General features: G+C 47.0%; 1 protein-coding gene across 2 annotated transcripts in view; it reads right to left on the reverse strand.

Annotated features, from left to right (window-relative positions):
* Ankrd13a (ankyrin repeat domain 13A) overlaps window positions 1-27,725 on the reverse strand; it is a 31,317-nt gene that overhangs the window by 2,432 nt on the left and 1,160 nt on the right. The window contains exons 2-14 of one of the 2 annotated variants that reach the window (XM_038345020.1): window positions 16,967-17,099; window positions 16,196-16,320; window positions 13,413-13,458; window positions 11,827-11,970; window positions 10,837-11,026; window positions 7,106-7,172; window positions 5,989-6,070; window positions 4,605-4,666; window positions 3,608-3,741; window positions 3,081-3,238; window positions 2,646-2,753; window positions 1,695-1,855; window positions 89-156 (exon numbers count right to left, since the gene is read on the reverse strand). In XM_038345020.1, the coding sequence (XP_038200948.1) occupies window positions 89-156; window positions 1,695-1,855; window positions 2,646-2,753; window positions 3,081-3,238; window positions 3,608-3,741; window positions 4,605-4,666; window positions 5,989-6,070; window positions 7,106-7,172; window positions 10,837-11,026; window positions 11,827-11,970; window positions 13,413-13,458; window positions 16,196-16,320; window positions 16,967-17,099 (1,478 nt within the window). The remainder of the gene's footprint in view (window positions 1-88; window positions 157-1,694; window positions 1,856-2,645; window positions 2,754-3,080; window positions 3,239-3,607; window positions 3,742-4,604; window positions 4,667-5,988; window positions 6,071-7,105; window positions 7,173-10,836; window positions 11,027-11,826; window positions 11,971-13,412; window positions 13,459-16,195; window positions 16,321-16,966; window positions 17,100-27,725) is intronic. The other variant, XM_038345021.1, reaches the window with a different exon arrangement.

Consider the following 27,725-nt stretch of genomic DNA (forward strand, 5'->3'; position numbering starts at 1 on the left):
ACTCCCTGCTGAGCACGAGCCACACAGATGCCCATGTATCAAGTGCCGTGCCAACAAAAGCCACATCAGGAAAAGTCCCATCAGTTACCTTTCATACTGGGCTTCATAGCTGTGGGTGGGGCTGATCCCTCCATTTGAAGCTGGTCCTGAAAGTTCCTGGCAAAAACAAACGATGGGTATAAATACCTCGTAGAAGGAACAGCTGCCAAAATGACGAGGGAGTGAGCAGAGTGAGAACAAAGTGCACAGCATTCATAAGCTGTCTGGACACCGACAGCGACCGTCACTACACTGCCCTACTGTACGGTCCAGGGCATCAGGCATCACCCCGGATCTCAGACTCGGCAGAACTCCAGTCTAGAGCCACTGCCCTAGGGTGACAACCGCACAGCCAAGGCAGGGCCTGCTTTAGAGACAAACCGAGAAGATACGGTTGGGTATTGGTGGCCCTGGTCTCCAGTTATTGTCCTCAATGGCTACCACGGTCTTATGGCATCAGGAGAGCAAAGCCAGGCTTATTTACACAGGGAGAGCAAGAGCTGATGTTTCTCAAGGCTGAATCTTCTCCAAGGAGCTCCCCAAAAGCAGATAGCCCAGCTATCAAAAAAAAGTAAATAAAAATCAACCCCACCCCATCTACTCCCCCCAAAAAATAAGGGTTGGAGAAATGGCTCAGTGTTTAAGAGCACTGGCTGCTTTTCCAGAACCCAGTTTTGGTTCCCAGCACCCATGTGGCAGCTCATAACCATCTATAACTTTAGCTCCAAGAAATCCAGCAGTCTTCTGGCCACCTCGTGCACCAGACACAGACATACATATACATTTTTAAAAATTAATGAAAAAGAAAAAAGTACAACAAATGAATCTGGAATGGGTCTGTGATCGCAGAGGGGGAGGAAAGGGGGGGTGGGACTAGGTTATTCGAGTCCCGGAAGCTTTGGTAAACACTGACAGGCTCATGGACACCATGCTCACAGTTCACAGCTCCCAAGAAGTCCCAGCATGCTCTGCAAATTCCTGAGGAGTGGACAGTGGGAGGGAAGAAGAAACCAATAACCAACAACTAGACAGCAAAATCCTGTGACACAGGGCCACTGCAGAGCACATGAGACCGTCTTAGAGGAAGGGACAAAGACAGTGCCGACACTCCCTGTCCCCAGCAGGTCGTCTATGGCCAAAGCCTCCTGGGACAGCAGCACCAGAAGCCGCAGAAGTGGGGGACAAGGCATTAGCCCTCCCACTCCCCCCACCCCTGCTGCAATGTGCTCGTTTCTTAGTTCTAACTGAGATGCAGAAGGAGTTTAAAGAGACTCCTCTAAATGGAAAAACGGCCAAGAGTGAGATCCCATTTTATCACACCCTGTCTAAGAAACTCACACAGTGAAAGCCCACATCACTGCCTTCACTAAGACTACTGACAGAAACGTAGTACTTCAGTTCTAGACGATTATACAGCACACCTTGAGAAACACACAAGAACTACACAGGTGAGCTTGAGTTACAGGAAGTCTACCTTTAATTAATTACCAACAATGCGGCCACGGTGATGTAGGTGGGTCTCTTGCATAGCAAGCTTTCGTGAAATGACCTGCACAAACACTGAACACACCAAACTTTTTACTTAGAGCAAGTCTGAGCTAGAAATTTCAGTGAACAGGGGGTGCACACATGGGGGGCGGGGGCTGACAGCGCACCTGGCTCCTGCTGGACTCCAACAGGCTCTGCTGGATGGCAAACTGCATTATCTCATAGTCCTCATCCTGGAGATGCACGTTCCTACCGTTGTCTTGAACATGATAGGATTCAGGGATTTCAAACACAGACTGATCAACCTCGAAGTGTGTGACCTCGGATGCTGGAACACAAAAGCCAGTGTCTCCACCCACTCATTACAGACAGCTCAGACAACTTTTTTCTTCGTGTTTTTGTTTTTATGAGAAAGGGTCTACATAGGTCAACTTATGTAAACTCAAAACATAGCCTAGGCTGGCTCCAGACTCATAATCCTCCTGCCTCAGACTATGGTGTGTTTTCAAGTGTCTGGGGGAGGGGAGGGGGTTGTTTCCTTGACTGTTCTTTCCTGATATGGGGATCTTACTGTAATGCTCATGCTGACCTCAAACTCCTGGACTCAAATCCTCCTGCTTCTGCCTCTAAGTGCTGGGATTACAGGCGTGAGTCACTGCACTCAGCTTAAAAACATTTCAAATTAAAAAGATGAAACCAATAGCAACTCAGGAGCCAGAGCGTAGCTGAGTGGTGCAGAGTTTGCCCAGCGCATGAAACTCTTAGTTCAGCAATTCAGTGCTGCCGGTACTAAAATGTAAAAGATGAAAGTGTAAATCCACCAGAAAACAGTTTTTCCTTGTTCTTTGATTGTTCTTGGTGAAAACTAACACATAATCATAACGAAGGAGACTCGGTGGACTGTAAAGTAGAAAGAGTCTCCTCCCAAATGGAGCCAACTGAGCGACCTGAAACGGTGGCTGAGATGTACCCTTCTTCCTCCAGGTTTTCCAGGTTCTTGTTGCGGTGACAAACCAACACAGCACCCATAGCTGTTTCTCTTACACATCACAGACTTACTTCAAAGTGTTCAGTTAATGACATAGGACTAAGATGCAGACGCAGTCTTTTAGCGGTACCTGTGTCGGCCTGGATCCCCTCCACATTCTGACTCTCTTCAGCAGTGCTACAGCCATTAACATTTCCAAATGTAATCCGTGCGTTCAAAACGTGAAACAAGGGGATTTCTGACAAAGTAAAAGCTTCTATCAGTAGACTTCACCGAAAACAATAACCACTGGCTAACATTATGATAAAGCACAAGATATAGCAGGTTTCCTTCAGTCCTTACAGAAGCGTCCCCTCCCACCCCCGCCACCAGCACACACGCACCCCCAGTCCACAGATGAGAAAACTGAGACTGAGTAGACCCAGGTGAAGAACTTTCTCCTAGATCACAGCAGCAAGTGATCAAGACAGGAGTCATGTGTCATGAATACTACACCATCCAAAATCCAAAACCGCCTTGTCCATACTAGTCCAAAAGCTAAGCCCTCAATTTTATTTAACCATACCTATTTTGACAGGGAATCCAGGAGGAAAGTCCAATTTGATAAAATCTCTCAGTCTTGCAAAATGAGCACTGGTTCGAGCCATGAGGTCAATGATAGGAATGACCTGCTCCACAAGGGAGAGTGGGAACTCTTCGCACATCCACAGTGTAGCTTTAAACCTGCGGGGTTTGACAGAGCACCCTTCAGAACCCACCCCCTCCATTATTCCTGAGCCAGGACTTGTGACAGACTGGAACCCGAGGAACTCTGCAATCTGACAGTGAAGGGAAAGGGCTTGACAGCATTTCATTTATCAACTGAGATTTACTAGCAGTGAATAAAACGATCAATACAGAACAAAGGTGCTCTCCTGTCTCTGTTCTCCATGACAAAGGCTAAGCAGAGAGCCGGTTACTGTTGGATTTGTCAGAGTAAGTAGCTTGAACATTACTTTTAAAGGAAGGGGCAAGGAATGATCAAACCCAACCCTGAAGAGCACAATTTCAGATAGTCCCATGGGTGAACACGGGGCCACATCTTCCACTTACTTTTGTGTTCTAATCGTCAGCTCTTTTGGCCTTCCAATGTCCCTGTCTTTCAGATCAAAGTCTTCATCGAAGTACTCATCGGGTGTGATGGCCGTGGGGTTATTCACAGTGGCACACTCCGTAGTGAGGTCCTGCTGAGCCAGAAGTTAAGGGTCAGGACTGCCTGACTCTAAAGTGCAGCCCCACAACTGGCTGCACGTGTTCACTGCACGAACAAGCAAGTCTAACAGCCACCCTCTTTCCATCTTTATGTCCTAGGTATGGAAGACACAGCCATGTGAGCAGGTGTGGGTGTGGAAGCTGGTACCCACTGTACCAAATGCACAGTTAGTTGGGGATCAAAAAAATGGTTCCTGAGCAGTGTAAAGCCCTGAGCCGGTCTCAAGAGCCATGCTCAGAGAAGGTCCTTGTTTATCCCAGAGGAGAGAGAGCCTGATTCTAGGACCAACCCTTCCTCAAAATCTAGATTTTTTTCAAAGTCTCGTTCATCTAATTTCTCCCCAGACAGTGTGCTGTGGGATAATCCCCCTGTGTGCTGTGAATATGCACCACTCTCATTCATGGACAGGAAAGCTGATTTGGCCTACAGCAAGGTGGGAAAGCCAAACTGAAAACAGGAAGGAGTGTGGAATCAGGGAGAGACCCCAGGGAGCTGCCCAAGAAGCGAGATGCTAGAGGATGGGTAAAGCCATGAACCATGTGGCAATGCACAGATTGATAGAAATGGGTTCTCTAAATGTAAGAACAAGTTAGTAGTGAGTCTGAGCTTTTGGCCGAGCATTCCGTAATTAATACAAGCTTTTGTGTGTTTGTTTGGGACCAGGCGACGGTTACAAAAGGAAAATCCTGCCTCTATTTACAAGAGTATCCATAGTGCACCTTGGGAGCTGATGTTCCTTTCCAAGTCAAGTGATCTACTCAGGACCCAGTGGCCTCGATCTCAGGACCCAGTGGCTGCCATCACAAACAGAAGAAGAATACCCTGTCTTGAACTCACCCCTTGAGCACCAAACTGATGTTCCACAGTTCCCAGCAGAGACTCCAGTGGATTCCGGTCCTCTAGAAAGGAGGGAAGATCAACAGAATCAAGCCCTCCCGATCCAAGTAACAATTCCACTTGTAGGCAGCGAGATAAAAAACACCTATGAGGTGAGCTTACCCCAGAATATCCTCTCATTAAGAACTTTAGCCTAAGCCGGGCGGTGGTGGCGCACGCCTTTAATCCCAGCACTCGGGAGGCAGAGGCAGGCGGATCTCTGAGTTTGAGGCCAGCCTGGTCCATAAGAGCTAGTTCCAGGACAGGCTCTAGAAACTACAGGGAAACCCTGTCTCGAAAAACCAAAAAAAAAAAAAAAAAACTTTAGCCTAGAGGAACCACTATAGGAATCCAAGCAGTATCACCATGGAAACCAATGTTATATGCGATTAATATACATCATTAGGAAAATGAAAAAAACAAAAACAAGAATTCAAGTAGAGCAGTTTTAGCACTGGCTTAGGAGACGGCTAGATGGATCCCTCTCACCCTAGCCACTCAGTGCTGTGCTCTGGCACCGGCCTGCACACCCGGAGCACAGCTGGCCAGCCACTCAGTGCTGTGCTCTGGCACTAGCCTGCACACCCGGAGCACAGCTGGCGGCCAAGTTGCCACCTGCACTTTCTAGATGATTGCACATGCCACATGCCAACTCACTGAATCCTCTCAGTGACTGTAAGAGTGGCCTAGTACCACCTCCATTCTACTACAGAGGAACACGAGGCCTACAGCACAGACAACTTCACAAGGCCACAGAGCTGGTAAAGCCAGGATATAGTAACTGGAGGCCAAGGTCCATGAAAATCTCATCACTGAAGTGAGGTAAAGTCACTCATCCCAGTGATAATATTCCCCAATATCTTCTCATGCTCCATTTCTGTTGTTGCTGCTACTATATCCAAGTTATTTGCAATAACACACATAAACAAGCCCTTGTGAATGGCTTTAATTACAATGGAAATCAACTGTGAAAAACTCCAAGAGTGAGTCAGATTAAGGAAATGTTTAGGAAGAAAAGTTAGGATTTGCATATCCAAACACATTTACCCCAAACTAAACAGAGTTCAGTGTAGACCAGTGGTTCTCAACTCCTGGGTCACAACCCCGGGGGTGGAGGTGGGGGTGTGTGTCAAACGGCTCTTTCACAGGGTCATCTAAGACCACCAGAAAGCACAGATATTCACATTATGATTCATAACAGTGGCAAAATTACAGTTATGAAGTAGCAATGAAAATAATGTTACAGTTGGGGTCAGCACAATGAGAGAGAAGAGTCGCAGCACTGGGAAGGCTAAGAATCCCGGCTCTCCATGATCATCCAGAAAGGAGGCGGGGTGCTCATTACCTTTATATCTCTTCTTTTCCTCCTCCGTCAGGTGTTCTGTCCGTATTTTGGTTATCACACTCACATTGTTTACTGTATAAACCTTGAGAGAAGTGTGCAAAAGACAACAATGTCACAGGGAATCCAAGGCAACCCAAGCACAGCAAGACTACGGATGCTGAAGCAAAGCCAAGCAAACCCAGCAAAATTAAAGTTGGGACCCAGTCAGCAACCCCAGTCTCCTCCAGATGGAGAGACGGCTCCTGCCTGGGGACCTGCACTTCCTACTGCAAAAGGGGCTCGGCAAATGGCTTCCACTGGGTTCCTCCTGCTCCTAAACCTGTGGTCCATGGTGCTCTTCTAACTTCTGACTTGGCTGAACCCAGGTTCTCTAGACCTGGGAGATGGGAGAGCACCAACATCCTTTCTACTGACAAAAGAAAAAGGCTTCTTCTAACTGCCAGCCTGAGCTGCGCCCTCAGCCTGTCTGAGGGTCTGGGTTTGCTGGGTGCTGACAGCTGCAGAAAACAGTGCACCACAGCAGCCGTCTCTAATGCAGCTTGCTGAACATGATGGAGCTTTTTTTTTTTCTCACTCAGAGGCCAGCAGAGGACCCTACAACACCTGGTTCCTCCATCCCCGCTGTACACTAAGGAAAGTCCAACAAACAGCTTGTCAACTGATAAGATGTCAGATGAAATGACAGGGGTCCCTATGATCACAGTGGTATCCCAGCTCACTGATGCTATGTAAGTGGGCTGGGCTAATCTTTAAAAACTGAGCCAGCATCAGCTCTAGAAATCAATTAGAATTTAAGTAATAAAGATTCACAGAAATTACTTACTACATGGTATCTTCTTTAAAAAGATAAACTGATTAAATTTAATGTAAAAAATAAAATCAAAGGAATGACTGGCTCACTTCTCAGCAGTCATTTCTCTTTAGGAAAGCCACGGACCTGCTCAGGGAATGCTATCCATTTTCTGGAAACCACTAGATAAACCTCAGCAAGAGACACATTAGGGTTATTCCCCAGGGTCCCCTGCACAGATGCATGGAAACAATCAGAACAGGCTCCTCATTTGCACAGAAGCTAAAAAGCTATAATAGTCTTATTTTTTTAAGAGTTTCCTTTTACCTTTGCTTCGTAACCATTAACAACTTCTGCTTTATCTGTCCTCCAGCCCCAGAATCCGGATTTAGTTCTGATAAAAAGTGAACACCACAAATTTCTACATGTATAATATGCCATTCAGATTTCACCCTACAGCCTTTACAGTCCCCGGCTTAAGTTAGTCAAAGATACTTGGAAATCATGGTCCCTTGTCCAAAAAAGGATGCTACCAATGACAGATGCCTTAAGCATCTCCCACCCACCTCCCACAGTTATTAATCAATTTGCCTCACTCCAGACAAAGAAAGCTTTCACTTTTGGCTTTTAAACAGGAACTGCCAGCACAGGGGACAAAGGTTGTGACATTTTTTGGACAGCACTCCTACAGAAGTGAGAACGACCAGTGTTTCAAGATCCTGCTTACTACAAGGAGGTATCTGGGTCAGAACTTTTATCTGGGTCATCTACTGCTGGCAGGGGCATAAAAGCCTCCATCTCCATCCAGGAATTCTCAGAAGTTAAGCACAGAGCTCTTCACGTCTTGCAGAAAGGCAGAGGAATGTCAATTAAAGCTTCCACAATGACTGGAGTCATGTGTCCCTCAGCTCAGGTAGAGTAGAGGGAAGGATGTGGAAAGTTCCTTTTCAGCCCAGACACTGATTCCAATCTATGGACGACTTTTGAGGGAACCCAGGGGGCCGTCGTAGCTGTAAAAACCCAGTTCTAGGGCCACACACTTCTGGGGGAAAATGTATTCAGGATCTAAGAACAGCTTCTAGGTTCTGGTTTTTCTTTTGTGTGCTGTGCTTTAAAGACAGGATGTTGCAGCCAGGCAGTGGTACACTGCCTTTAATCAGTGCACACGCCTTTAATCCCAGCACTGGGGAGGCAGAAGCAGGTGAATCTCTGTGAGTTTGAGGCCATCCTGGTCTACAGAGTAAGTTCCAGGACAAGTTCCAAAGCTACAGAGGAAACCTGTCTTTTCTTTTTTTTAATATTTATTTATTTATTTATTTATTTATTTATTTATTTATTATGTATACAATATTTTGTCTGTATGTATGCCTGCAGGCCAGAAGAGGGCACCAGACCCCATTACAGATGGTTGTGAGCCACCATGTGGTTGCTGGGAATTGAACTCAGGACCTTTGGAAGAGCAGGCAATGCTCTTAACCTCTGAGCCATCTCTCCAGCCCCCCCCCCTTTTTTTGAAACCTGTCTTGAAAACAAACACAACAAACAACAAGGCAGGGTGCTGCTCTGTGGGCCAGGCTGTCCCAAGCCAGTGAGTCTCCTGCCTCCACCTGCAGAGTGCTGGGATTACAGGCAAGCACTTCCTGCCACTTCTGGGTGTGAACTGTTTTGCTCTGAAGGTGTTTCCCCTCAGGGGCCGTCCAGTCCTCCCTCTGTCTAGGACATCACATCCTGACTGCCTGGCACTGTGTAAAGTTGTCAAAAGTCTTCTCTTGGCGCTGTCTGACCGAGTGAAGTGGACACAGGAAGCTCAGAGAACAGCGGCAGGTTAGATAAATCATAAAAGCAGAATGCAGCTTTTACATTTTATGTTTCCAGTTTCCCTTCTTGGTATATCAAATTGGGACATAATGGGTTTATATGTCTGTTTTAACCCATCATAAAAGGAAGACCCATGGGCGTTAATTTTCCTCTTGGGAGTTTACAATTAGTGCAACAAGAGCCACGTGGCAAGAGAGTCCTAAAGGAATTATAGCAAATGCTGGCTGCTCTAGCTTACATTGCACAAACAAGAACAGGGGTTTGGGACCATGCCCAATAACTATCAAGTCATAGCTCTTGCTGTCACCAGTAACAAAAATCGAGATATTCTGTTTAGTAAAATCACTCCTCAGTTCCTTATTTTTGCAACATCAACGATGTGTAAGCTGGGAAACTGCCGTTTCCGACACGTAGCCTCAGGGGCCGATGCTCACTCCAGTCCGTGCTGCGTCGGTGCTCGCTGGGCCTCCATGCCCTTCACTGCCCACAGTCCTGGCTTCTGCTGCCCCCGCCCCTCGCAGCTCCACTCTGACAGCGGTTGAGTTACAATGCCCAGTGTCAGAGTCTACTATTTTAAACCTGGCTGCTATGACTCCTTGTGCCTTCACTAGTTCTACATACACAGGCATCTGAAGATGACAGAGAACCCCGCTTCCTCCTTCCTGTCTGTCCTACCTGAGACCTACCTGAGACCAACACACTGTGACTGAGTGACTATTATACAATTTAAAGGCAGCCCTGAAGTGGCAGGGATTTTTCCCCAATATGGCACAGCACAGTCTTTTTGGGAAAAGAGTAAAATCCCAAGTGCAACAAGTGCGCACCGCGGGTCAAAGCTCGTCAGGAAGGGCAGGGATTTGTTTGTGTCAAACTCCTGTACAGACCCAGGAAAAGGACTAAAGCACCCATTGTAACATGGCAAAGAACGACGAGACCCATACATGACTGTTCACACATCTTTGAGTCCCCAAACCTCACACTCAGGAATGGCTCAAAGCTCTACGTATGTCTCAGGGCACTGATCACATATGAGCACCATTAAAACAGAAGAGAGCAAACAGCTGTCTCCAGCACTGGAAGCATCAGGAAAGCCAGCTCGAGCCGCCTGAACACCCTGTAACCATGGGAAGACACATGTACTTTCGTCCTCAGTACAACTCTTGTTTCCCATCTGCACTCAGGTAACTAAAGCCAGTCCACACCCTGGATAAGCAACACTTACTTCATCACAAACAATGGCTCTAACAATCCCAGTAAGCAACAGGGAATCGCCATGACCTTAGGGTCACAGGTTTTCAGGAGCTTTGTTCTAAAGCTCACTTGCTTGTTTTCCTTCCAGCTAAGGAAACTGGAGAGCTGGGCCACTTGCTTAGAGCCACTGCTGTCAGCCACCCTGCTCTCATCTCTGCTGACAGGCTGTGGCAGTGACAATGGCCTCCTCCAGTCTAGAGCCTCACACAGAAGGGCCTCGCTGCCTGGAGAGGTGCATAATGAAAACCAGATATCTAGTGAGATCTTTGTGGATGGTCCCAGTTGGTCCCTAGCCCTCAATGTCCCTAGCCAGGAGCCTGGCAAGAAGACGTCCTTCTTCAAGAATCCAGTTCCTAATTCCAGAGCATAAGCGACCCCAGACACAACGCCAGCTGCATGTCCTGCTCTGTTGTAGACACCATGCTCCTGCCCTCAGCTGTAGACACCATGCTCCTGCCCTCGGCTGTAGACACCATGCTCCTGCCCTCGGCTGTAGACACCATGCTCCTGCCCTCAGCTGTAGACACCATGCTCCTGCCCTCGGCTGTAGACACCATGCTCCTGCCCTCGGCTGTAGACACCATGCTCCTGCCCTCGGCTGTAGACACCATGCTTTCATGGTTTTACTTCAACAAAAAGAAAAAGGCAATTATGTTTTAGATTTGCCTAAAGAGACACCTCTGTTTTCTTCACCAACTGTCCAGTGGAAACGGAAGAAAACAATTTTAAAGAGCTTAGTTAGCATATTCATGGAGAGAAAGGATGCCTAGATCCAGAGCAGGGTCAGATTGGCTCAGGTCACACTAAGTCACAGGCAGCCGGACGGTTCTTACTTGGATGGCATTGGAGATCACTCTTAAAATCCTCTAGCATCAACCATATCAGAAAAGAAAAGGTCCTAATCCCGTCACAATTTCCAATTACTGCAAATATGCCATTAATGACGGCAGTCCCCAAACAAGATGGTAAACTGGGCTCTAAATCTGCACCTTTCAAAGGCAATATTCTTAGTGTCAAGGCTGGTGTTGATGACTGGGCTTGTGAGCCGCCGTTCAACCTCCCTGCTTTTTGGCTTCATGAGGTCCAGGGTGAGGCGCTCCATTTCTTGGGAAAGATCAAAGTGTTCCGTGGTGACCACTCTGTCATCGTGGTTGACTTCCATCAGCTCTGCCCAGTTGTCTGTGAACAAGAACACTAGTGTGAGGAAGACAGAGCCAGTGATGCCACCATCACCCGTCAGCCCTCACATGCACTGCTGGCACCTACAGCGCACTTGTTTGGCTTTTTCTTTTTTCTTTCTGTCCTACCCCCTCCCATCCTCAGAAACTGGAGGCTGAATCAGCCAGCGCTCAGGGTGACAGGGAGCACACCACCACTGAGTACCTCACCTCCAAGAGTCCTGATTACTGACTCTTCTTGCACAGTGTTTGTCTGGCCAGCAATCTACAACTCATAGGAGACCCCAGAGCATCATCCCCAAAATGGAGATTTTAAAACTAATTTTCCTTTTCTATTAGCAGCACATTTCCCCTACGACCTTCACAGAATGCTGCTGGAGTTAATGCCCTGCTCAGACTCTGGTGAGCAATGCTCTCTCCACCCTTCACTAGGAACCATGCCCAGTCAGGAAGGGACACAGAATGACACAGAAGGTGTTTACTCCAAGGCTCAGCAAAGTGACATGTGACAGACAACTGGAGTGAAGTAATGAATGAAATGAGCAGGGAACTAGCCAGTCTCCAAAAGGAGAGGGGTGCAGTGCCAAAGAACTAATTACAACAGCCACAAAGATGAAGCATCCAATAGATAAAGAATAAAATACAAATACATCTTGATGGCTCAAAATTACTGTGCTGCTACACATGGTGGTGCACACCTTTACCATCAGCATCGGAGGCAGAGACCAGCCTGGTCTACAAGGGGAGCTCCAGGCCAGCCAGGGCAACACAGTGAGCAGGATCACTACAATGCAGACTCACCTCCTCCCTTAAATATGAAACTTCGTCTCCCTCTTATCCAGCTCATGTTTTCAAACCCCAGCAGAGTGATGTCCACGCGCAGCTTTGCACCGCTCTTCCAGATGCGACAGACATCATTGGGGCATATTCTAGAAACCAAGGGCACTGGAGAAAAAAGGCATATTACTGAGAAAAACACAGGGCTACGCAGAATGTGTGAGCCAGGAAGTCAGGGCAGCGTGGTTGGGTCACGACCAGTCAAACACAGTGGGACTTCTTCCTTTACGCTTGTAAAGGAACTCATCCTAAAAACCAGAAATGGAAGCTGGGCAAGGTGGGGCACGCCACTCATAGCACTCAGGAGGCTGAGGCAGGAGTTCCACTTTGAGGTTAGCCTGGGCTACATATAGCAAGTTTGAAGCTATCTAGACAACCTAGTGAGGCCATTTTAAACTAAAATTAATTTTAAGTGGCCGGAGTTATATCCCCATGATAGCTCACTTGCATACACTAAGTTCAATCCCAGCAACACAGGCAGGCAGGCAGGCAGGCAGACAGACAGACAGACAGACATAACCAGGAAGGCTAGTGGTGTGGTTAGTGATTCAGTGCATGCTTAGTATGCACCAGGCCCTGGGGCTCAATTCCCAGCATTAAATAAATTAACAGAAAATAAAGAAAAATGAGTCTTTTAACTCATCAGAGAAACAGGAACAAACTTGGCAGCAGTCTTCTGAAGCTCCAGGGCTGAGAAGCGGGCCACCTGGGCTTCTCATTCACATGTCCACTGCTATATGGCCACGCTATAGCCTTCATTCACAAATCTGCTGTGCTTTTATCAAAGCTAGAAACACTACTGAGATGAAAAGCTATCAAAATCAAGTGTTAGTTCACTGACCCACAAGAAGGAAAGCAGATACCTAGGTAAATATATCATCAATTGCTTTACAGAGCAGTCTGAGGAAATACATGCATTTTGTAGAAAATTAAATAGAAAGAAAGAAAACTATTTCAATATTTGCCTCATTTTCCCCAGAATAACAAGTTTGGAAGAATCAAGCTAAGCAACATAAGAAAAGTAACAAATTGTAAGTCATGAAAAATGTTAGCATTACAAACAGGCATTTCAAACGAGTTAAGATAGCCAGGTGGCCAGAGGATACAAGCCTAGTCCCAGCTGAGGCTAGAAAGTTACTTCAGCTCAGGGGTCCAGGGCCACAAGAAGACTCTGCTTCCTAAAGAAGCTGCAAGCTTTGGCACACACTTGTCATCCCAACACAGGAGGCCGAGGGGCAGGAGGACCGGCAAGAATCTGTGCCTGCATGGACTACAGAGAGCAGAAAGCCAGGTAAGGCTGTAGTGACCCAACCCTACTCACCCCTAAGAAGACTAAAGTCAGTGTCAGGGATACAGAATGCAGGGAGGAGACAGAGTGCCTGTGTGCTGTATTTATCCATGCTCAGGCTAGAGGAAACTACCTGGAACGCAGGTCAGCTACCAGATTTGAACTTAACACACACATACACAGCTTTTGTAAAGGAACATAAACCTATCAACAGGCTATGTAAATTTGAAAACAAACAAGTCCCAAGCCCACAGCCACTCACCCCAGCTGGTGAACTCCCATTTCATCTGCACATAGAAATCCGGGGCCTGAGGAGCAGACAAAGGTTTACAATCGGTGACCCCTGACACAGACAACCAAACCCGCACAGCAGGGCTAAAGTGGCTTTTTTTTTTCTCCTTCCTTCCTTCCTTCCTTCCTTCCTTCCTTCCTTCCTTCCTTCCTTCCTTCCTTTCTTTCTGAGACAGGGTTTCTCTGTAGCTTTGGAGCCTGTCCTAGAACTCCTCTGTTGACCAGGATGTCCTCGAACTCACAGAGATCCTGGGATTAAAGGCCTGCGTCGCCACCACCGCAGGGTCTAATGTGGCTTCTTAAACAATTAAGGGAGGAGAGAGAGAAAGCAACTATGCACACCCTAAAACAAATAACTTATATCTGATTTGTCACTTTGTCCGGATGAAAACACTTGCACACAGCTAAGAAAGCTAAGAGGCGCCTATGGCTCAGCCGGCAAAGGTGCCAGCAGCCGAGACTGATGGCCCAAGTTCCTTCTCTGGGATCCACATGGTAGAAGGAGAGAACCAACTCCCACAGACATCCTGTGAAGCTCACATCATATATGCTGCTGTACACATGCACCCCCTCACTCCTAAAAGAAAAAAGCTAGCAGAACAGTGACCGGGTTGGTGTGTAGACTTTACCCAAGCCCACCAGGCTCCCAGCGTTAGAGAATTAAGAATGGGTCAGGGCGATTCACAGCTCTGTCTCTTCTCTGGGGAACTTGACCGTAAAGGCTGGATGTGCTGGGAAGTGCTGGGAAGTGCTTCCCATTTACTGGACAACAGCACACAAATGAAAACGGGAGGCTAGACATCACCTCCGCAGGAAGGGGGTTTCCCTTTGCTTAACCAACGTCCCAGTTTTCTCTTAAACTTTTAGAACTTGGCTTTCTGAAGTTATGCCACCACAACATGCTTGTCTTAGGATTGTGTGTGTGTACACGCGCGCACGCATGCGCGCGCAGCTCTCATTAATTTCCTATAGAAGACTCTTGAAGAGCTGCTTAAGAAAGCCAACTGACCATCCAAAGAGAGGTGTGCCCAGCGTAGTGTTGCTTGTGTTTAATCCCAGCACTTGAGAGGCAGAAGTAAGAGGATCTCTAAGTTTGAGGCCACCCTGGTCTACACAGTGAGTTCCAGGATAGCTGGGGCTACATAGTAGGACCCTGTCTTAGGGACAGTGTAGGTCAGACTATTTCCTATTCTTCCATTACTCTTCCACCTCCAAGGCTCTGCACGGGGCTACAAAGTGAGACTGTCTTCAGGGGCAGACTATAGACTGAATTTTCCTTATTCTCCTACCAAGGCTTTGTATTGATTTTTGTCTCTGCACAGAGCAGAAGGCAAGGAAATCCACCCTGAGTAAAACCAAGATTTTAATATTGGGCAAAGACCACATCCAAGGACAGCTGGTAAGAAAGGAATGCTAACATATGTTCTAAGAGACATGGCTGAGACATGCAATCATTAACTTCTGGTGCCTCTAGAAATGATTTAGGGACTGAAGCGTCAAACACAGCAATGCAACCCACTTCTAAGGGTTAATACAGGTCTTTAAAAAAATCCTCTACGTTGAGTCCTAGGTTCTTTCTTGTCAGACAGACAACCAGAAGACTGTGACAGAGCTCAGTGTACACAGTACCTGCCCGCCAGGCCAGAAGCCCTGAATTCATCCCAGCACTACATGAACTAGGCATGGTGCACGCCTGTGATCCCAGCCTTGGGAGGTGGAGGCGGGAGGGTCAGAAGCTCCGTCATCCTGGATTGACCAGTCTGAGCTATACAAGCACTGCTTCAGGGAAAAATGATTTGGCTCCGCTTACAGTAACTCAGATGAGAAAATGGCAGAGCCACGTGACCTCTACACATCCCTAAACAGACATCTGTTTTTAAAACAGCGTATGCCACTTCTTTACACTTCATGGGAAGTTTCATCGTGGCTACATGAGAAATCAGTATCTTCACAAGATTTCTCTTAAGCTTCAGACAGCTGTTCTAAAGAGTGCTCAGACAATGTTTACAGCCAGCTTTCCCTCTCTCCACACAGCCATGTTTCTTAAGAACGGGCCTGAACTAAGGCTGTGAAGCTGACTTAACTGGTTACTAGCTAAGTAGCTGTTCCCGGAAAGTCACTTCTTGCTTAAGCTGAGACTCCACTGCCTTTGTCTATTGCTGCCCTGGGCAGATCACAGGTGCTTGGGAGTCGGTCCCTTCACTAGCAGAGATCACCTAATGAACAGCAGCCATCGTCCCAAACTACCTGGTTTTAAAGAAAGATCTCAGAACCAGAGCACTCTCACACTGAGACTCACAAGACAGACAGTGTCCCCAAAGCCAGTAACTGCAAGTAAATTAAGGAAGGGGTTCAAAGCCACACTAGTGGCCTCAGGTGACAAGAGTGGTGGGGAGATGTCGTCCAAGACCCTGGCAAGGCCTGCACGGCCATTGTGCCCATCACTATTCCCGTGCAATGGCCTCAGCACAGGGCTCTGCTGCTAGAACACAGGGCACTGGCATCCGTTATCCTTAGGCTTGAGTGTTAAAGTGGCATTGAGAAAGATAAGCACTGTGCCCCAGAAACAAAACTTGTAAGAACCAGGCCTTGCACTGCAACAAGACAAGATAGGCAGAGGTCAGCACTATCTGGCAACAAAACACCATATTCACCGTTCTTAAGACTTAAGGAAGACCACAAGGCTGTGGAGCTGTCTCCAGCCATCATGGCAGTGTTTGGCTCAGAGTGTGGTGTGGCCAGTCTTATGGCTACCTCAAGAATTTTGTGTAGCAGCTCAGGTACACCTTCAAGGGCCATGGATGTGTTGTGGAAGTCTCGGTGCTGCAGGACTGTGTACACCATCTCGGGGTCACCAGTGCTCACTGCTTCATGTAAAACTAGAAAACAAAAGAGCAAAGCTCAATCACTGAGTATCCGCACGTTCTCTGACAAATCCCAGTGCCAGCATGAAAAGCCATGTGTAGCTCAGCATGTGCTTCAGAGAGCAGAGGACGGGCGCTGGAGTTGATGAGGAACAGCCATGGCTTCTGATCGCTAACTCATCATTTCATCCAAGAAAACGTAGTGCACTTACCGGCCTCCTCATGCACTCACCGCCATGACTACATGTAGCTCTGGCAGGTGGGACTTACTTTCACATACAAGTGTTCTTGCTTGGTCCCCACAAAACTACTGTTACTAACAGTAAGAGGGTGTCCAAACAGCGGACACCAAGATTTCACCGCAAGAGGCTGCTTCTGGCATTCATGTCTCTGATTTCACCTACACTGCTGGCCTCAATGGAGTTCCAACCACACCAGGGTAAAACTGACCTTGCTGACAGATGCTGGAATGGCCATTTCTGGAAGACAAGTCACCCTCCACCGAGGGGTCAGGACTGTGAGGCCAGCATCCTGGCTTCATCTTGTCAACTCTGCCTATTGCCCTGAGATGGGCACAGCTGACTAAGAACAGTTACCACTGAGACTCATCATCTCCAGCCAGAAACATGCAGATGAATGCATGGCTAATATGGATACTTGCCTGTCCATCCCTGGCCATTTTCTTTGGTCACATCTGCTTTATGTCGCAGCAAGACTCGAGCAGATTCCAAATGTCCCAAAGAAACCGCAAGATGCAATAACGTCCGACCCCGTGGGTCCAGGGTCTCTGCATTCTGTAAAGCAAATACTGAGGTTCATATACTGGATATAAAGAGCAGGAAAATGCACTTTTGAACTTTATGAAGTGCAGAAACACAGAACACACTATGGACACACTTTAGCAACAGATGCCTGCATGTGAGCACTGGTCAAACATGAATGTGGGATTAGAAACAAAGATTTCAGATGGCCACCGAGTTAATTGGGTTTCGTTATTGTTTGAGACAGGTTTTCACAAAACCAAGACTGGCCTTGAGCTCCTCCTTATCTCCCTGCCTCCACCCACCACGTGCTAGGATTTCAGGAGTGTGCCCAAGTTCTTTTTTGTTTTAGCTAATTTTTGTTTAAAGAATGAGTACCCTTTTCTATAAAGTTATGGGCCTAATAAAGAAACATGATTCAGACAGGCACTGGTAGCACACTCTTAATCCCAGCACTCGGGAGTGGTTCTCTGTGAGTTTGAGGACATCCTGGTCTAGAGAGCAAGTTCCAGGACAGACTCCAAAGCTACACAGAGAAACCCTGTCCTGAAAAACAAACAAACAAAAAACCAAGACTCTAGGCCTCCAACATAAAGCACAAGCCTTCACCACCATTCAGGTGAAGTCTACAGGCCAGGGCTTTCCTGGAGAACAACAGCCCTAGAGAACAGACGGCACGACTTCTCAAGCACGTGCCAGCATGCGCATTCAGAACAGGAAGTGCAAGCCCGTAACCAAAACTGAAAGCACAGAGATAATTTGGGTCGGATTGAGATTACATTCCCCAGCCGGACTTGCTACCAAATCCTTCTCTCATGTTATGTGCTGAGCTCCAATTGCCCAGAAGGAGCACACAGCAGCAGCTGCGGGTCTCACTGACCGGGAGTGGGAGCTGACATGTGGAGAAGTGGGAGAAGACACACCACACACTGGGCCTGCAGTCTTCATTCCCATTTTGCTATCAGAGCCCTGCTTTGGAGCTCCAGAGTCAAGTGGCAGAGTCTGATGTGAGCACCAATGCCCAGCACTGCCTGCATGGCACAACTCTCTCTTCCAAGCACACACTGAACTGCAGTGAACTCGTGGAGCAAGGGTCTGTCTAAAAGCTGAAGGTTCCTTGGCAAAGGTGCTTTGTCTTGAGACAGTTTAGGGAAATTGTCATCCAAACGAACACATCACAGGCTGCTGAGAAACGGAAGTAAGCGGGACCAGGGTTAACGGCCACGCTCTGACGGTTATGCACCCCCATTCTGTACAATTATATCACAGCTATTGCGCAATGAAGATGAGAACTGTCATTGAGGAAAGAAGTGGGAAGCAGTGTGCTTGCTGAACTTGAGATCCCTGGGCTGATCCCAGGTGCTAAAATAGGATATCTCCCCTTCTTTCACGGGGGATAGAAACCTTATGAGAGCCTGAAGTTATGTACCGTATGAACCCCATAAATACACTATGCTTTTCCTACATTCATACAATGAGATGAAGAATTTTCACCCAGCAGGGTGGCCCATGCCTTTAACCACAGCACCCTGGACACAGGGGCATGTGAATATCTCTGTGTTCAAGACTAGCCTGGTTTACATGGCAATTTCCAGGCCAGCAGGGCTGCATAGTGAGACCCTGTCTAACAACTTAAGCCTTTTCATCTTTGTACTGACAGAAGTAACTTTAGCTTCCCCTTTGGCACAGCCCAGTTTCCAACATCATCTTGTACTTTGGGGCCGCTCAGTCAAAGAGGTGTTTGAGCACAGATATGGTGATGTCTCCCTGCAACGCTGATTGGCACAGTGGCTGCTCAGTGGCTGCCGGACAGCAGCACGGTGTGGGCTCCCATCACCATGGGACTAAGCGGCCATGGACATTTCATCACCCACTCAGAGCAACACACAACGGCAAGGACGAGTTCTCTGGAATTTCCCACTTAGCTTCAGCCCGGCTGGTCCTGGTGACTCTAGTTTCACTTCTCCTGCTATGATAAAATACCCTGACAAGAGAGCCAAGGAGGGGCAGGGTTATTTGACTCCCAATTCCAGGTCACCATTCAAGCTACAGGAGCTTTGACAACTGGCCACATCATACACGCAGTCAAGAGCAGGAAAAAACACATACATGCATGCTCACTTGCAGTTCTCAGCTTCATTTCTTCCTTTAAAAAGATTTATTTATTTTATTTTAATGAGTGTTTCATCTGCATGTACACCTTTATCCCAGAAGAGGGCATCAGATCCCATACAGATGGTTGTGAGCCACCATGTGGTGCTGAGAATTGAACTCGGGACCTCTGGAGTCACATCTCCAGCCCCCCCTTACATACACTCTGTCGTACACTTCTAAGTGAGGCAGCTCAGTACACTGCCAGCATAGGAGGGCCTTCATGACATTACTCTATCTGCATAGGAAGGGAACTACTTACTCCTCCACACCCAGAAACAAAGAAGCACCAACTGAGGGGCAGACAGCACTCAGCCTCCTGGGCAATTAATCTCAGACATGACATAGAAACAAAATCTGGTTCACTACGTTGTTAGCTTTCTTCTGTCCTAAACCACAGAAAGACACATTCGGCATCACATTTTGCGTGGCAGAAGAAAATTCTTTAGGGCTCACCATGCCTCCCTTTCTCAGGGAAATGAGAAAGGAATGAAGAAATTCCCCTACTACATTATGGAGACATTATGATTTGAAAACCATGGGAGAATAAAAGATGAGAGGGGCAATAGGAGCTTTCAAACCAACAAAGCCAAAGGCCACAGAAGGTGTCTACTGCACTGGCAGATGTCATGAAAAAAGACCTGGTTATTAACGTCAAACAAGGTGCAGTGGATGCATCTCAGCATGCGGAAGCACTTTCCACACGAGCTGGCCTCCTGAGAGCCATCCCCAGCACCCAGGTCAAGGGACGTGGACTGGAGAGATGGCTCTTGCTGCAGAGGGCTCACACAGAGGGCAGCTCACAACCACCTATAGCTCAGGTTCCATGGGATCTGATGCCCTTTTCTGGTCTCTCTGAGCATCTGCACTCACTGGCATACACTCATACTGGAAAACACAAAACATATAAATAAAATGTAAAGAAATAAAAGCACCTCTACTCACATATTACAGGATCATGTACACAGAAAATCCTAAGGACTACACTACAAAACTCACACTAAATGAATTTAGCATTCATGCACTCATCAGTGTTGCAAGATAAGATATAGCCACAATGGTGGTGCACACCTTTAATCCCAGCACTTAGGAGGTAAAGGCAGGCAGATATCTGAGTTTGAGGCCAGCATGGTCTACAGAGTCAGTTTCAGGACACGAAGAAACCTTGTCTCAAAAAACCCAAACCAACCAAACAAACTAACCAAAATAAAACAAAGAGATCAAACAAAGCCAATTGCATTTCTACACATTTGCAAGCAAGTAAGCAAACAAACAAAAATCCTTGGGAAAACAATGCCCCTTATAACAGCATCAAAAACAATAAAAAACACTTGAGGAAAAAATATCAAAGCTCACACTCTAAAGGGTATAAAAAACTGCTGAAAGAATTTTTAAAAGAATTTAAATAAACATTAGCACAGCTGATGTTCATGGTTCAGAAGACTAGCTAGAGATAACATTTGACTATGGTAGACTCAATGCAATTCCCAACAAAATCCCAACAGGCTTTTGTAGTAACCGATGAATTGATTCTAAATTATACAGAAATGCACAGAACCAGAGTCATCATTACAAAAGAAAAGCCATGGGCTGGAGAGAAGGCTCAGCAGTTAGGAGCACTAGCTGCTCTTCCAGGTCATCTGGGTGCAATTTCCTGCACCCACATCAAAACTACTCATAACTCCAGTTCCAGGGGGATCCAACACTCTCTCCTGATCTCTGAGGGTAGAAGGCACACACATGGTGCACAGACATATATGTACACATGGTGCACAGACACACATGCACATGTGGCACACAGACACATGCACAAATGGCAAATAGACACACATGCAACCAAAACACCCATACACTAAACTAATGTTTTAAAAGAGAAAAGACAAGTTCAAACACATACATTTTACAATTTTGAAATATACCACACAAAAAAACAGCTATCAGTACAATGTGGTACCACCATGAAGACAAACATCTCATCACTAGGGTAAAATTTAGAACCCTGAAATAAACACTTTTTTTTAAAAAAAAAAAAATGTGTTTTGTGACAATGTCTCACCTGGTCTCAACTTGGTATGTAGCTGAAGATGACCTGTCTCCATGTCCTATGTCTGGATTATGGCACGCACAATCGAACTCAGTAAAAGTTCAACAAAGGTGTCAAAACAATTCATTGAGAAAGGAATATTCCCTTTAGATGAGCATACTATTCATACCCCAGTCCCAGCACTGCAGGCAGAGGCAGGAGGCTCAGAATTTCAAGACTACCAAAGGCTACACAGCAGATTTCAGATGAGCCCAAACTCCACAGAGACTGTCTCAAAAAGGGGGGGGGGGGGAAGCTGGACAGTGGTAGTGTGTGCCTTTCTCTGTGAGGCCAGCCTGGTCCACAGAGCAAGTTCCAGAACAGCCAGGACAATGGCACAGGAGAAACCCTGTCTCAAAAAAACAAAACAAAAAAGTGCAATCTCACTGAAAATCAGAAATTCCTCAGAAAGTTAAACAGAGTAATCATATTCTATATGAACAAGATACAGTCTATCCATGCTGAAGAATTGCATTTAGTCATAAAAATGGAGAACTGTTACATACATCAATCTGCAAAACAGCATGCTAGACACAAAAGGCCACATGTTACACAAGTCTACTTATGTGCAATATCTGGACAACAGATCCATGAAGACAGAAAATATATTAGCTACCTGGGACTGAAGGGATTAGGGAGGAGTGAATAGTAGATGCTAAGAATATATGGTTCATTTGTTACTTCTTTATTATTTTTAAAAGTAATTTAAATGTTTTTTTAAAAGAATTTCAAGTGTTAACAGGTTAAAAACAAAACTCAAGTTTGGATTTTGCCAGAAATAGCACATTGAAGGAGCTGGGTTGAGGCAAACAGACCAGGCAACTACTTGATGACAGACAGTGGCACAGGTGACATGTAGCATTTGGCAAGTGGGAGTGGACATACTAAAAACCACGAGCTAGGACACTTTAGATAGTGTATTAGCTACTTTTCTGTTGCTGTGAAAAACTACCACGACCATGGCAACTGAAATGAAAGGGTTAATTTGGCTCACAGTTCCAAAGGGTTAAGAGTCCACTATAGCAGGTAGCCATGGTGTCGTGGTGGCTGGAGCAGAAAGCTGTAATGCACATCCCTATCATAAGCACAAAGCAGAGAGTGAGCAGATGTGTGTTTGTGTACTTCCTCCAGAAGGCTGCACCACCAAAACCCCAAACACACCACTAGCTTGGAACCAAGTGCAAAAATACAATTTGTTCAAACCACCAGGAAGATTCACAAGTGTGTCAAGAAAGATGTCGGAGAAACCATGTGTGTCCATATGTGGCACATAAGACTAATCTACCATCTATAAACTGTTTTCCTGCCTGGCACGTTGCTTCAGCTCTCGAGCCTGGGTTTGCTCCCTCGTAAAGGAGAACTGTAAAGGCACCCACCTCACAGTCCTCACAGGGCAAGGCCTGAGCTGACACGGTGCCTGACAACAGTGAGCACCCAGAGCCGGCTGCTCGGAGCGGCCGCCCACACTGTGGAGGATCAGATCAGCCATCACTCTTCCTCAGAGATTTGCTCAGTGTCATTAGATACACTGGAGCTCGGCACTGCCAGCTAACAGTAGCTCAGAAAAGGATGGGCTTTCAGAATCCAACAAACTCTGACCCATTCCCTCAGCTGTGAGCTATATCAAATCAAAAGCCCCGTGTCTCCTTTGAGTCTGGAATGAAGTCAAGGACTAAGATTCTCACATCTCCTTCATGCTTGCTAATTCCACTTTCCTAGCACAAAAGCCTTCTTCCCCACCTGCCATCAGAGGCAGTTGAGAGGCTGAGTTTTGAGGGCCAGCTGCAGATAGCCTGGGCCCCAATCCCAGTTTCCCCACCAGCCTCCGTGAATCCTCAATGCCTGTGCCACCTAGAATGTGGAAATGCTACCTTAGGCCTCCAACAGAAGGGTACAGCACACCAACTGCCCAGGGCCTCTGGGCCTGGAGCTCCTGCCTCAAGTCAGACAGGAAAAGGTGACTCCAGGTGGTTTTGTGAGCTTGCGCTCTTGATGACCCAGGAGGAGCTCCGGAGAGTCTGCAGGTGCTTCATCTCAGATGGCTCCAGACTGGCCTCCAGGCAAAGGGTGCTGACTAGAATATGTGCCCAGTGACCTCACCTGGCCTGCCACCGGCTTCATTAGGCCCCAGGGACTGCTGCTGTCTGGAACATTCTCTCCCCTTCCTGGCTGCTGTGCTTCCGCTGCACTCTCCACCAGACTTGATTCCCAGTGCTCCCTACGCTCCACGTACAAACTCACCTCTGCCTTCATCCCTGTCAGTGCTCATTCTTTCTCCAGCACCAGTGGGAGGCCAACAGAGCGCCAAAGACCTCCTGGCCAAACGACAACTGAACGCAAATACTTTAAACTGCAGTCACCAACCTCAAAGCCCCGCTGCCCATTAAGGAGCCAAAGAGGCACTGTAAGGATGTCTTCTGACACCTGGCATACTCACAGTTGGCCATGTTATACCTGTGCTAGCTACCAGTGACACTCAAAGCTGGCGAGAACTTACTGTCTAGGTCTGGATAAACTCAACTGTTTTGTGTGCGGCAATAGGTCCTGGAACAAAATACAGTTCTAATGTGCCAGCTGCAGCCCCACTCGTGTGACAGACGACCAGAGGAGCAGACGCAGAAACGCAACGGCGATGTCAGCAAGGCAAGCAGCACTTCATTGTTCAGATGATGGGAATTCTTGGTTTCTAATTTTGCAGCCACCCCCCAAAGCCTGTAGAAAAACCAGAATATGCATGAAATGGCTAAATCCCCAGGTTCTGGAACTCAGTGGCTACTGCTCAGTAGCATTGCACCCATTTACCGTGCGCCAAAAGTTTGATCCATTGCTGTCCTTAGTTTCCCTGAAGGAGAAGCAAGCTTTCCAAATGGTGAGCAAGACAGGAAGATGGGTTTGAGTCCAGCCTGGGTCAGCTGTTTGTAAGATTTTAACCCTTCAACCCCAGCACGCAGGAGGCTGAGGCAGGAAGACTGCTGAGGGCAGCAGGAATAGCAAAGCAAAACCTGTCTCAAAAGCCACGCATAGCAGGGCTAAGAAGGCGGCTAGGTATGTAAAGTGCCTGCTAGGCATGCATCAGACCCTGAAGTCAGATCCCAGTGCCCATGAAAAAGCCAGGCATGGCACACACCAGTCACCCCGCACTAAGGGCACAGGAACAGGAGCATCCTGAGGGTTCACTGGCCAGTCAGTCTAGCAGAAAGTATGAGTTCCAGGTTCAGTGATAAAAACCTGTCTCACAAAAGTAAGAGAAATGACTAAGGAAGATATCCCAACATCAGCCTCTGACCTCCCCCACGCACACATACCCTCACGGGCAGGACCACACAAACACATACACCATCAACCAGGAACAGACATATACCACACAAACATACAACACCAACTAGGGACACACATACAACACATAAATGCATACGACACCAACCAGGAACACACAAACACCACACAAATGCATACAACACCAACCAGGAACACACAGACACCACACAATCGCATACGACACAGAGGGAAAAAAGCAAGAGTACAAAATTTGACTTTTTATTTCCTTCTAGGTTTGTCTTTCTCTCCAGAGGGAAGGGGGATGGGAAGGAAAGAGAAGGGTTCGGACAGATGACAACTCCCCTCTCAGGCTTCATATTATGACTCAAACACAAGCTAAGCACACAAGTGAGCTGCTCCTCAGATCTCTGCGATGGGACGCACAATGACACCTACCTCAGAGAGCAGGCAGAACTAAATCAAAGATGCCACAGACCCAAGAGATGGCTCAGTGAGTAAAGGTAACAGCCACCAAACCTGAAGAGCTGACTCTATCTCTGGGACCCACAGAGAAAAAAAGAAAGAAAATGGAAGGAAAGAAGATGCCTGTGCTCCTGTGTACATGTTTGCATCTCCCTCTTCCCTGAAACACACACACACACACACACACAATTTAAGATTGCATTAAAAAATATTTTAGCAGAAGCTGGGCACAATGGCTCATGTCTTTCATTCCAGCAGTCAGCCAGAAGATGAGTGAGGCAGGAGGACTGCCTAGGCCCCACAGTTAAGTTAACCAACCAACAATCAACCAGTCACTTGGGCACAGCACTCGGCCTTCTACGTCCCACTCCCTACCTGCACAGAACACGCCGGACACATGACTTAGTCAGCATTAGTACTGACCATTAAACCCACTGCCTCCTGATCAAAAAGGAAGTTAGTTAGTTACATCATACTCAACAGGGAATCTGGATTAACACGAAGCAACAAGTATTTCCTGCCAAGTTACTTAAGGATATTTTAGTGATATCAGTTAACTTGACCCCAACCAGTTCTATACTTTGTAGGGACTCAAACAAAATGCAAGTCTGCAGAGTTTCACAGCGGTGGCACCGGAGCACGGGCTACACAGCCGCTCTCTTCCCGCCATTTCAATAGCAAATTTCAAGGCTAAAGTGGGACAGTCAAGATGTCCATGCCAAGGTCTCCTCCCCAGAGGCAAATGCTACATTGTGAAATGGCCCATTGTAGCAAGAGTAACATCAACCCAGAGAATCGCAAAGTATGAGCATCCTTTCTCAGCCTTGAAGTCAAGGGCAGTAAAGACCTCAAATTTTCTCTCACAAAATCTATTACAAGATTTTAATTCCCAAGCACTGTCAAGCCTGTGATCCCAGGTTGGGGTGTGGGGTGGGTATGAGGGAACTGGGTACTGGGTGAGGGGTTGTCACTGACAGGGTGTGAGGCCAGCCTGGGCGGCACAGACGACTTGCAGGCTACCCAGAGTTTACACAATGACATCCTGTCTCAAAACAAAAATAAAATATTTTAATTGCAAATGTCCTTAAGGCCTGTCATGGTCAAAGACAGAACTTTCAGTGGCACCTTTGTCCCAGTTTGCAGGAAATGCTGACTTTGCACTGCTGAGATCATGAGCCAAGGTGCAGCTCTAACATCAGCACGCAGCTCGTCCTCGTCAATGAGCAGAAGACTGTGCTCAAAACTCAGGACTGGAAGCCCATGTTGATGATAGAGAACCTTCCCATCACACGGAATCTCAGTTCTGTGACTTTGTGTGCACGCTCAACACTGCACAAGCTAAGAACTATCGTCTACTGCGAAACCAGCACCTAGGACTGAGCCCAGAGTCGTACCAGGCCAGACAAGCATCCCAGCACTGACAGCCATATACCAACTCCTTTTCCGTGTGTGTGTGTGTGTGTGTGTGTGTGTGTGTGTGTGTGTGTGTGTATTCAATTCTTACTCTGAGACAGAGTCTAACTTGCCCATACTGGCCTTGAACTTGCAATACACTGCCTCAGCCTGGTTACAGGTGTGGGCCACTATGTCCAGTCAAAACTGGTTACTTGATGAAATGTCCAGGATAAGACTTGGGGAGAGACCTACAAGAGTCCAGAGATGGTCTCTGGGCTGGTCTCATAGAGGATTCTATCAGCAGGTACACTGAGAGGGCTGGCAGTGAATCATTCTCTCTGGGGGCATGTGTCATTATCTCTTTAACTCTTCAACACTTACTGTGTCATCTAATTAAGAACAATGACTCTTACAAAACCTTGTTCTGTCTGGATACCACCCCCTACGCTGAGGATGAAACCAGGGCCTCCCACACAATAGACAAGTGTTGTACTGCTGAGCTTTCTTGTTTATTTTCAGACAGACTCTCATCAAATTGCCCAGGCTAGCCTCCAGCTTTAGTCTTCCGGTTTCAATGGCCTGGGCGGCCTGGGTTACTGGTGTTCACCACACACGGCAAGCTGCACACCAATGCTTAGCACAACTGTTCAGACAGCAGGCTATGGAGTGGGCCCAATGTTTGCCAACCAAAAGAACCAAAAGTCTTGACAATTACAGAGTCTATGTGAAGTCATTCAAAAGCAGGCCTTTAACAGACTGGCAAAGATGAGCAAAGCCGACAGTGGCAATCAAACCCGATTTCAGGAGTAATTACAAATCCTTATCTTGTTTGCTACTTGTTAGTTTGGAACTCAAGGGCACCAACACCTACAAAAATTGTTGCAGTACCATAAATGCCATCGTCTTGAGCCAGCTGGTGGCTGAGCATTCAGGAGGCTACCCCCCAAAGTGGAAGGCCAACCTGGGCTACAGAGTGCATTCCAGGCTAAGCAGAGCAACACAATGAAACCCTGTCTCAAAAAAGGAAAGAAAAGAAATGAAAAAAGAAAAACCAAGAAACCCAAACAACAAAATAAGAATATACATAGCTGGGCAGTAGTGGCGCATGCCTTTAATCCCAGAGGCAGGCGGATTTCTGTGAGTTCGAGGCCAGCCTGGTCTACAAGAGCTAGTTCCAGAACAGGCTCCAAAGCTACAGAGAAACCCTGTCTCAAAAAAACAAGAAAAACAAACAAACAAACAAAAAAGAATATACATATACAGCAAAAATTCTCAACCAAGCACTATTG

This window comes from Arvicola amphibius, chromosome 10 (assembly GCF_903992535.2).
Source record: "Arvicola amphibius chromosome 10, mArvAmp1.2, whole genome shotgun sequence".
Taxonomy (NCBI): Eukaryota; Metazoa; Chordata; class Mammalia; order Rodentia; family Cricetidae; genus Arvicola; species Arvicola amphibius.